We start from the raw sequence: 11,713 nt of genomic DNA on the forward strand, positions 1-11,713 counted from the left end.
AGAAAAAGAATAACCAATGCCATTTACAGGTGGTATATTTCCACGTTTTGAACAGTGACCGTTTTAATATTTTTTAAAGAGGTTTAGTGCCTTAGTGTTATCTCGGGAGACAATCAGGAGTTTGCACCATGAATAGATAGTGCGGAATATGCCTGAAGCTTCCTTAAAAATTCGGGTTGTATTCACGTGTGTAGTCCTTCTTTCATGTGGCTGGAACCTCATCAAAGAGTGGCTCACACTCGGCTTACTTTCCTTTGCAGCCTTCGCCGCCGTGGTCGTCATCCTGTACATCTTTTGCCGGGCCGGGAGTGACTCACTTCATTACAACGTTCTGGCCCATACTAGGCAGGTAAGCCCGACAGTCGTTACCTTGAAAATTCCACGTGCTTGGATAGCGGCAGTTGGCGATAATGCAAAGCAGCGTCTCCACGGCCAAGAAACAAGAATTTCTCTGGGCAGTTAAGCATGCTCACTTAGCTTGAACTAGGGACTGACCTATCTACTGCTGACAATTACTGCCTCCTGGGTTTCGGCTTTGGTGGCGTACTTGCGCGGTTGACAGCCACCGCTTAGCCGGCGCGGAAGCAGGCGGTGCAGTCGAAGTCGAAGCATCTTGCACCCCGAGACACGGCGCGAGTCACTGCGAAACCTCGGACGAACGCCCAGCATGGTGGCCTCCTCGCCTGGCGCGCTGTGAAGTTAGGAGTCCACGAGTACCTCGAACATCTCCAACGAACACAGTGCGCGCTGACGGTTTCCGCTGTTGCGCTGTGCAGTTAGAGAAGCTGCTGTGCAGCTCGCTAGCTCGGCATGCATCAAAGACAGGACACTATTTTGTGCTGGAGGATATTAAACAACCCAAATGGTGTATACGATGCTCTTACCACCAATCCTAGACAGAAAATGAAGACAGGACAATGACGATGGCCGTGCGTCTCTATAGCGGTTAATCTTGGTGTGACTGCTGGCAAAGGAAAAGCAGTGCCTTCAAAGCAATATGAACGATCCCCCATTGTCTGCTGTTCTCTGTTGTCAACTGGATACCATTATATTGGGGTGGTTTTTGAGGAATATTTAAGTTATACTAATCCGTAATGTGCTTAACGATGTCTTCAAAATGTTCATTGCGGCTTGATATGCGACGTCTTGCCTGTTTCAATCGCTGCGTACTCATTCCAATGGCCTTGTAAGAAGTTGAAGACGTAAGGTGCAATGGTGAATGTATTATCGCTAACTTCCCTAAATAATATTTTTTCATCCTACTCATTCTGCGCATGTAATCCTGCTTTACAGCCTCCGAGCCATGGACAGGCAATCCCCGGACCTGGAACAGAAATGGATAGGATACTGGATTATTTACGCGTCACTCAACACCTTTGAATGGCTTTTTGTCGGCTTTCAAAGAGTATTCCGGAGGGTATACCTCATAAAGGTGAGCAATAACTAAAAAAGGTAAGATCGTATAAGAGTTTATTTTACTGGCACTTTGTTCCATTTGATACTCATTTAAATGTGCTGTGTTCAATGCTTACCAGTTCACTGCGGGCGGGGGCAGAGTCAAGCTGCCGCTGGGTTGATTTCTCTTCCGCCTCGTCACGAACCAATATCCAAGAAAACCAAATGAAATCCTTGGAATCATCACCCGATTTCAAGGCTTCACAGATGTAGGAGACGTACCATGCACTGATGTGGCTATTGGGGCGTGTTGGTTTATCATAATCAGGGGAAATACAGCGCAACTGGCACACGGAGAAAAAGAAGACTGGACACACACGACCGCTCAACGAATGGTTGAGCCCAACATAAAATCTCTTACCGTAGTGGAGTTTTGTACACAACGCCTTCTACGCATTCAACAACGGCCTCCTGTGCTTCAGACTGCAGTTCTTGCCCCCAGCGCGAAGCGCAGCTTTCATATATGTGTGCGTATTTCGTTTCAAAAACCCGTTGCTACAAGGGTCGTGTGTGTCCAGCCTTTGTCAGTCCAGTCCACTGCAGTGAGTCCAGTGTATCCAGAAGAAATTGAGCGCACAGATAAAGCAGGAATTCACAAGTAATTGTTAAGCATTCAAAGTAATGGCTACGCATTGCCAGATAACTTGGGGCATAGGCCGTCATCGACGACTCTCGATGCGCTGATAACAGCAGCCTTGCGTCTGCGCGTCCGAATTGCGTTTGTGTAGTGCTCATTGTCATCCCCTTTATTACGGATGTCCTCTCCATCTCTGTACCCACACGATATCGATATCCGTCTGCACCTTCCCACACACTCCCTACACGCTCGCTTGTAAAGGCCGAACGGAGTCCTTCATCGGAAAATGGTTAAACACAGACACAATAAGAAAGGCTTGAGAAAGAGTACAAACACGATAAAAACGGGTAAACGACCTGAAGAATGCAAACACCACCAGGAACGCACAACAAGAACATGCATAATCGCCACCAGCGTATTTAGGCGGTGGATAAATGCAATGATTCGGAGATACATGAGACCAGCATCGCGCTAGTAGTACAAAGCAAAAGGCCGAACGGGTTCCGTACATAAACTTTAGCATGGGCTAAGGAACGCGCCTTCAAGGTGTGAGAAACTGTTTAAATCGACGCCTATCCCTCCGGGCACAAGCCAAGAAAACACCTCATGGCGTCCCGTTGACCTTCAAGCTTAACCAAGGTCAATCCAGCGTCTCATTGCTCCTATGTTCCTAAGAGGAGTAAGGGGTGTGGAAAAGAAGATAAGGTTTGAGAAGCTCTTTATTCGGTACACACAAGCTTTGCTCTATCTTCTTTATTAAACGGGCTGATGCGTCGAGACCATTCCCGTACCACCAATGTATAACGGGTAGAAAAAATACATTGAAGTTGTGTGTTTCACTTTCAAATCGAAAACAAATGACAAAGGTAATTAGACCAAGAAAATTAGACCAGAAATAAACTTAATGTAAAAACTAGATAATTACGCGATCTTAATTTGATATTTCGTGTCTGCGTGTATGTGAAATTTCGCACTTACATATTTCAGTGATTAGTACTTTTGAGTATCACCGTTACTTAGGATTGTCATTTTTTATACAATTTTGAACACTTCTGTTTATTCATTAGCTCAGGTAACCTTCTTGTGAGATTATTTCTATAGACGGTTAAAAGTTGTTCTCTGTGTTCTTTTGTTATGGGGCAGCCCTGTAATTAGCTGTCGAAGTTGTCTGCGGGTGTGTTACATTTAAAATTTTTGTATTTGTAATGGCACACCTGTTAAATTAAAATAGAAATCTACCGAGTCCAGTAGTAGCCTGCAATTCACCAGCCGCGGGGGCTCAGTGGCTCAGGCGTTGACTGCTGAACCCAAGGACGCGGGTTCCATCCTGGCCGCAACGGTAGCTTTTTTTGTGAAGCCGAAAGACGCGAGCGCCCACGTGTTGAGATTCGGGCACACGTTTATGACCCTTACAAGTCGATATTAATCCGGGGCCCTCCACTACGGCGGGTGTCACGGCCCATGTGTACGATCGGTGCGTTAAACCCCTCACATTTAGTCAACCATCTGTCATGGGAGTTTGTGATCAACCCCGTTGTGTCTTGTTATTGTCTTGTCTTGTCTTATTCTCTTATTGTCTTGTCTTGTCTTGCATTGTGTTGTCTTTTGTCTTTTATTGCTACTACTGAATGGATATAAGAATAACTTTTCTTAGATATGAGGCTTTTTTTCAAAATGAGCCAATTCCAAAAACCGTAACCAAGCCACATAAAACTGCACAGATTAGAAAAACCCGACAAGTTTCCCCTAGAAAAAAGGTAGCTAGAAAATATGCGACATAATTCCCTGCAAACGTGTACGCAGATAGAAGGTCGTATCGGAAATGAACAAGATCTTGCTGTGACACCGATCAAAGTGAGCCAAAGTGAGCCCAATGGGATTTCGCTTTTGGCATGACTGTTTGGACTCTTTCATGGGATTTTTCATACGTTTTTTATGCTTTTCGTAGCTTACCTATTCGGAATTCAGACAACAACTAATAAGAGATGAGAGAAAGATCTGTCCATAGACGTCGAAGACAAAGTGAACAGAATAAGAAGTGTACGATATGAAAGTTAGAGATGTGAAGCAATAATTTAATCTCGTCTTCCCCGTCCCTATGGAACGGACATGGTTATTGTTATCATTTTACTCGGATATTTACCATTAGGCACTGAACAAATTTTTCGCTGCTTACAAGCCATGGTAAATTCCCCTCTTGGTGGATGCGAGCCACTTCATTAATGTATACAAGAAGATATGAACAGCCTTCTTGTGAAGCATTTTATAAATTTATGCCAAGGCAATGAAAAGCTTGCTTACTTCGTCAGTGCCTTCAGGCGTGTCCAAGAAAATTATTCTAGGGGAGAAGTTGAAAAGAGCTGCTAATGGTGCCCAGAGAACTCACCTTCACATCGTGTATAGCTCCGCTGTTCTTGAAGCTATGTTGTCTGTTTAATGCCTTTTCCGTGAACAATGCATCCTTGAAAGTCAATTGCCATGAAGTTTTTTAAGGAATGCCGCGCCAACTTGAATGTGTCGATTCAGTACGAGCCAAATCCGAACTTAACGTACTAATGTTGCTCAAATTCTTCGCGTAGTATTTATTTTTTTTGCGGCCATATTACTTCTCTAGCTGACATTTAAATATGTCATTTGATAGCTTTGGCAGCATTGAATCAGGTTGGCTAACAAACTTTCGTTTTTTTTTTTTCAAATTCGCGTAAGGTGGATTTGGTTCACCTCGAAAAAAACGCCTCATGCATTCCGGTAGCCTTAGTTTTTCTAAACTCTAAGAGAGAGTGACAGTATTTCAAAAAGAAGCGAGCTAGAACAAGGCGCACTCACGAACAGAACCATGACCCCGGAGTAAGAACAAATGCAGGAGGGAAAACATCTCTTTCTGCGACGGCCAGATAACATCAGAAGCATTTGTTGTCGCAGGTTAAGCTAGCGATAGCTGTTGTAGCAGATGAAACTACGCGGATCCGATTTCGGCATTTCACTGCGCCGCCATAGCGTGGCGTTGCCACTGAATGAGTGTGGTCACCATCTTTCGGTCCATGAGAGGCCACTATGAACTCATTCCAGGAGCGGGACACGAGTGTTTTCCTTTTCATGTCCGTTTCAATACGTTCCTTTCGAGCGAGCCCCGATTAGCCGAAAGCAGACGACTGTATGTGACGCAGCACGCCCATTGGTCAGAGGCCTCGCAAGACGAACTACTGCACGACCGGAAAAGACGCGAAATGAGCGTCTATGAAACAAACACAACTGGGAATTCAGGTCCAGCTTCCAAGCGTCCAAGTCCGCGATGCTTTCTATTGTGGCATTGTCTGGTCACTAGCCCGCGGCCGCCGCAGTGGGCCTTTGGATCACCCCATTTTTGCTCCGTGGCCACGAGTGAATTGGTGACATCGCCTTCGCCGCTTTCTTAGACGCTGTGAACTAGAGGTTCACTCGGGCCTTTCCTCCCTGTCTCCTTCCGAGCAGCTGCTGGTGCTCGCCGCGTGCGCCGCTCCACACCACCTCTGTCCCGCCCGGCTGGTGTACGCCAAGCTCCTCCGGCACCGTGTGTGGCTGGACGGGGGAGGCACGGCGCAGGGTGGCTACTCACAAGGCGCCTCTTCGGCCGCGCACCCCCCTGCTGCTTCCACGTTCACCGCGGACAACACCGAGTCAACGGCCAGGGCAGCCCCGAATAGGGCGGCACACAAGAAGGCCAGCTCTGCCGGCAAGCCGCAGAAGGGGTGAGTCACGTTTTGTAGCGTGAGCTGCACTGGCCGACGTTGAACAGTTTCGCGTTGCTCCTGGAGAGCCGTGCTGCGCATGCGCGAGGAGCAGTGGCGTCTCATGCCGCGCGCCGGAGCCGCCGCCGCCGCGAATTGATTGGAAATCATTTTATCAGCAGTAAGCGTGATAATCAGCTGATCCCAGACAGCCACGAAACCTACGAATAACAAACAGAACCCTAGCTCACGCTAAGTATATTCTGGCATAGCAGAGCTAAGCCACTGCTAATTTTTTGGCACCGGTGTTTGCCATCGCAAGCAGCAGCAGCAGCAGCAGCAACAGCAGCAGCGCAACCTCCTATTCCCTGGAAGCTCGTGGCACCATATCTGTTGTGAAAAGTCCCTTCTCATCCAGGCCTCTGGCTGGAGAATTAAATTTAGTTATGAATCGCCGTCTTGACTGATATACCAATACCCACAATAATAACAAGTCAAACCACTGGCGCCTACATTCAGAAGGCATCGTAGGTAATGTAATACTTACAAGAACCGAGGTGAGCGAACAGTTTAATTGGCGAAGATGACAGCATGTTACTGATTTTGCAGCCGACTATCCCGATGCATTCGTCACCACTGTGTTTTCGTTTTGTCTCAGTGTCAACCTCGTAGACTGTTCGCATGACACGCTGCAGGAAGCGGGTGATAACTGATCGAGCAACCGCCCTTCCTATTTCTATGCCCTAGAGTGCACTACAGGCAGCTTTTTATAGGAAGATTGTGGCTTTCAAGCTTTTCTTATTTTTAAAGTGGCTATCGAAAGCATTTATTGCCCCAACTTAAAGAGAGCCCGCCAATACCTCGTGCATTGCTGCAGTGGTGTAGTTTGAGTGCTTGGACAATGCCATGACCGGGAGGAGGAGGAGGAAATAACTTTATTTAGTCCAAAGAAGAGGCCTATTCAGGCCCGTGGCGCCTTAGACGACGGCCAAGATATCTTGACTCCTGGCGGCGTCTTCGGCCCTTTGGACGGCCCACTGCTGGATGTCAGGGTTTTCGCTGTGTAGCACGGTCTCCCATTGCTCTTTACTATTTATAATAAATGTGCCTTTGGTATTGCTAAAATCTTTCTTCTGGACACTGGGGCATTCCCATAACATGTGAGTCAAGCTCGCAATTTCTGGGCAGTGCTTGCATTTGCCGTCGTGTATATCCGGATGGAAGTGCCTGTAAAGGCCTGGATTAGGATACGTGTTCGTCTGGAGGCGTCTCCACACGACTTCTTGCTTCTTAGTGAGCGAGGGGTGGGCAGCCGGGTAAGTTCGTCTTTCCCCTTTGTAGTGTTCGAGCACGTCTCGGTAAGAACAGAGGCGATCCTTGGCGTTGTCCATTGATTGTGAGCCGGGTTGCGGGGGCTCTCGGTGGGCAAGATCTCGACCAGCCTCGTTGGCCCATTCATTGCCTTCTAGTGCCGCGTGTGCGGGCGTCCATAAGTAATTTTTGGGCACGTTCCTAATGGACACAGACTCAAAATTTCTGGCTGATGTACTTGGCGACCTCCTATTCAAAGTACTAAATATGTTGGCTGACTACGTGCTAAGAGCATTTAGGATTTAGAAAAAAATTTAAAAGAACTGTTGTATGGTGTCCATAATAAGATAAGCCAAGTATGTGTTGACTCCTAGTTAGTCAGAAAGCATGCTTAACGTATGATTTAAGGCAGCCTTTTTTGAGTCTCTGAAAAGAGCCGAAATAAGAATAGGCTTCTGAATATTTCGGAAACCTTCCTTAAATGCCAAATGCACTCAAATTTCAACTCGGCCAAATTTATTTAAAGGTACAGTACGTACCACCAAACCAAGTAGGACATGCAATTTAACAAAACTTTTTTGGGGGGCTATTTGGTTCATGATTCGTAAAAATATATTCAGCGCAAACAACCAAAGACAGCACACAACAGAGGAGGCTGGACAGGCGCTAACTTTCAACTGAACTTTATTCACCGCCCGAGCTGGTAGATGTAGAAACAAAAGGAGCATGCGCAGGCTGCTGCACAGTAAGAGTAACACAAGTAGGCATATGTGTCAATCAGCGAAATGCTCGAAAAAATATTTCTCAGAGGTAAACAGGACCACCGATGTATCGCTGATACACTTATCGCCTTTTTGCTTGATATAAAAGGCTTCAAAGAGTTCCCGTGCTGTCACATCTCTGCTCCTGCCAAGACTCTTAATCTCACGAAAAAGTGGCTCATACGTGCAGGCATCTCAATGCGCGGGTAAATAGACATTTCCTTTATTCCTTACCGACAATTCATGTTCCCGTGCTCTGTCGGTGATACATCGGTCGGTCTGGATAACATAGACTTCTCCACATTTAAGTGGAATCTGATATACGACGCCTATAGCGTAGTCCACAAATGGCATGGTATGCTTCTCGTCGCAACCTTGTTTTTGCGCCCATTGGAAGAAGTGCGTGCGCAAAGTCGGGCCAGCTTACGCGGCGCCGAAAATAGGATCGGAATCCCTTGCCTGTTGGCGACCTCCTTGAGGTGATGGGCGATTTTGCGAATGTACGGCACCACTTCGGGTTTTGCCGTGCTTTGCGCTGGCTCAGGCGTTCTTCTACCGGTGCCTCCTTTAACCTTCTTGAGGAGTGCCTCAGCGACCGACTTCAGAACCGTACACGGGAAGCCGGGTGAAAGCAACCTTTCAATTTGTTTAGCAAAACTAACCTGCATAGATTGGGGACAAGACTTAGAGAGCTGCTATTCCAGGCAGGAGTGAGCGATTGCTCTTTTCACTGTGTTGGAGTGCGCCGAGACAAAAGGGAGGAGCCCTTTCTGTGCAACAGGGCGACAATGCAACAGATATTAAGAATGGCGGCAATGTTAAGAAAAACAGGCGAAGCAGCGGAAATGCTCCGCCATTTTCCCGCTGAGTTGGCTGTGGGATGACGTTACAGTGTCACAGGATCTGTGACGTCAGACACAGGATTGACGTCACAGAAACCCACCGGCTCTGTGACGTCACAGAGTCCTGTTTCTGCAATTGGCGGGCACCGACCAATCCCACAGCGAGACAACATAACTGGTCGACTCGTAGGTGTCTTGTTTCCTTTGATCGTATCACTGCATTCTAATGCGTTGCCAACATTAGCTTTTGCCACTTATTTTATATTATGACTGATACATTGTAAATTTTTCAATAATTGGACATTCAACACTTAACGTTTAACTTAACGTTGTAACTTTAACATGTATAGATATCTGTCAGTTTTAGTAACTAGTACAGTCAGATGATTTTACCTTTTTTATGGAGTAGAACTGACATGATCTGCTATTGAATAAGTCTGAGTACTTGCACATATTCCTCCGTTGTCTCATCGACAAAAGAACGTTACAGTACACTACTGTTATAAACTCAGTCTTGGAGGTAGCTCTCTAAGAATGAATGTTCTTCATACTGTTACAAAAAATTTGAAGCTGTGGCTGCTTTTGCGCTTCAAACATGCTCCTTGTCCGCTCTATTCACTGGGACATGTTACGGCGCTTTGTCATGCATTAAAGTGCCCTTTTGCCAACCTTCCACTTACATGTGTGACCAATGTACAGTTCACTGTACTCTGTAACAGATTGATTGATTGATTATTTGAATAAACTTTACCAGTTAACACGCTCATAACTACGCTTCGTTTTTATTGAACAGTCCTTGACTGCCGGGGGGTACTGGAGAACTCGTTTCTGAGGGAAGGTCTCATTGAATTACGCGGGAAAATCGAGTGCTGGATGGGGACCCGGACAGTGCGTGGACGATACGGAGCTGATGATAGGCCCTATGTTTTTAGCGCTGGCCGATTATGTGTAACTCCGGCCCACAATGCGTCACTTCAGCGAGAAATTGGAAAGTTTGTGAACGTTTATTGCGTTTTTTTTTTGTGGCAAAGAAAGTTCTTTGGTGGCTGGAAGGATCAACGTCCACCGCCAAGCACTAGTTCTCTCAAACAGGACGAAGTTGTATTTTGGTTGCGTGGCCGATTTAGTATACGGCCTTATCTCTCGCGAAAGGAGTGCTTTCAGCGTAAGTTTCATTCTTGAAACGGCTTCAGCATTATGAATGAGTATATTGTAGTTAGGTTGGTAAGCCACCCTTCAGACACTTAATGATAAAAGACGTTCAGTATTCGTTTTTCAACTTTGGCAAACCACGCTGTTCAGTTTTATAGCGTAAAGGTTCCGAATTTTACAGAATAGATGTCTGCATACAAAATATTTAGTATCGGACGGGGCTAGTTCCAAATTTCAATGGCAATGCGTTTTACGCAGGTATTTCTGGCACTGTCTGCAATTGAACTATATCGGCCTAGGGCAACAGCAGTCCTACTTTTGTGTTGTAAACAACCGGTCGGAATATTTATCTGTACTCAATTTTAGTTTCAGCCCTCCCAGTCAAATAACTTTAATAACGTCACAAACGTGTCGTTGTAGCCTGTCTTTTTTTTTTCGTTTTCAGGAAATAAGGTGACCACCGGGTTCCGGAAGATGGCGGAACGCATTCGTTTGCTGCTGCAAGAAATAGCCAAAGGCCGCCAGACCGAGCTCCAAATTATGCAACCCGACGTCTTTATAGAAAATTTTCATTTCAAAGCGACTGTGCATGATATTGGTTGGGTGCAATGCACCAGTTATATTTGATAGGAGTGCATATTTTTTAATACAGCGTGATGTACTCGTCTTTTGTTTCCGGCGCAATATATTTTGATACCTTCGTGAGGTGTGCTTCAGAGAAAGGCTTTCATAGGACCTCTGTAAACAAGTCTTTTGATGTACGAGCAAAGTATTTCCTTCGAAGTACGAGCGTGGCCTCGTTATTCCTTTGCACTAGGAAAGTGACAGAAAACAACCTGTCACCCTAGCGGCTTCCCTATTAAAGGGCCACATTCGTAAAATGTTTCATATGTGTTAGCCAAATTCTTCATAACATGTTAAATTAATTATGTAAAACGTTTTAATAAATTTTGTAATAAAGCGTTTCAGCATTATGGTTGAGTTTCAGCTGTGGGTAACCAGAACTAGTTCAGTGTTTATTTTTGTGGGCTCGCTTGTTGGTCGTAGATCGCTAACGGTCGATGTAAAGTGACTGCCGGAATCAGGCGGCGCAGCGAGATAACGGACGCAAGTAGAGCTAGGTGTACCGTCGTCAGGGAGCCACGCTGAGGTCTCGAAAACCGCGCGGTTTAAATAGACATAACCGTTCGAACCTCGTGAACCGCTGGCGCTTATCATACACCTCCCCGTTGTTTGGCGCAAAGAAAGCTCGGTACATTTGAGGAAAAATCTGCGTATAACCGACCACCCCCGCGTTGATGTAGTTAGGAATGTTCGTTGGGTTGGTCTTTACGATAGTAATAGAAAAAAGCGGCCGCACAAGAACAAAATGGCGCGTTTAAAATGGCACAACGGCTCCAGCCGTGCAAGGAAGAAATACGCGTTCGAAATGACACAAAACAGCTCCATCATACGAAATGAAAGCAATCACCAAACAACAGAACTCCCGCTGCTGCAGTTTCCGACAGGTGGCGCTCGAGCACTGACTCCAACCTTACGCAACCAAAGTCAAGTTAGCGCACTAAGAGATACTTGCCTACGACTTCTCGACATACTCAAAAGGTGCGCAAGTTATGAGTGGGGTTGTTCTACCAAGACGCTCCTTCGCCTACACCAAGGTCTCATTCAATCTAGGATACTATACGTCCTACCGCACCTCTGCCCTAGCAAGACCCAAGCTAATAAGCTCGAGGTTTTGAACAGGCGGCGCATAAAAATAGCCCTTGGTCTTCCAGCCCAGACTCCCAGCTTGAACCTCTACACGGAGGCTGGCATGAACACCCTTGCCGACCTCACCTCCGGCAGGCATCTACCACAGCAGCATTGCCTAGCTATGACACCAGCCGGACGTTGCATAATAAAGCAACA

At 46.3% G+C, this 11,713-nt stretch overlaps 1 protein-coding gene across 1 annotated transcript; it reads left to right on the forward strand.

Annotated features, from left to right (window-relative positions):
* The first annotated feature begins 266 nt into the window (after positions 1 to 266).
* On the forward strand, positions 267 to 10,700 carry LOC144166548 (uncharacterized). Its single transcript, XM_077696047.1, has 4 exons — positions 267 to 349; positions 1,294 to 1,432; positions 5,504 to 5,760; positions 10,251 to 10,700. Exons 2-4 carry the CDS (start codon positions 1,304 to 1,306, stop codon positions 10,255 to 10,257), a joined length of 393 nt encoding a protein of 130 aa, XP_077552173.1. The 5' UTR covers positions 267 to 349; positions 1,294 to 1,303; the 3' UTR covers positions 10,258 to 10,700.
* The last annotated feature ends 1,013 nt before the right edge of the window (positions 10,701 to 11,713 follow it).

Source organism: Haemaphysalis longicornis, unplaced genomic scaffold (genome assembly GCF_048455015.1).
Source record: "Haemaphysalis longicornis isolate Haplotype H1 unplaced genomic scaffold, Haemaphysalis longicornis Haplotype H1 scaffold_18, whole genome shotgun sequence".
NCBI lineage: Eukaryota > Metazoa > Arthropoda > Arachnida > Ixodida > Ixodidae > Haemaphysalis > Haemaphysalis longicornis.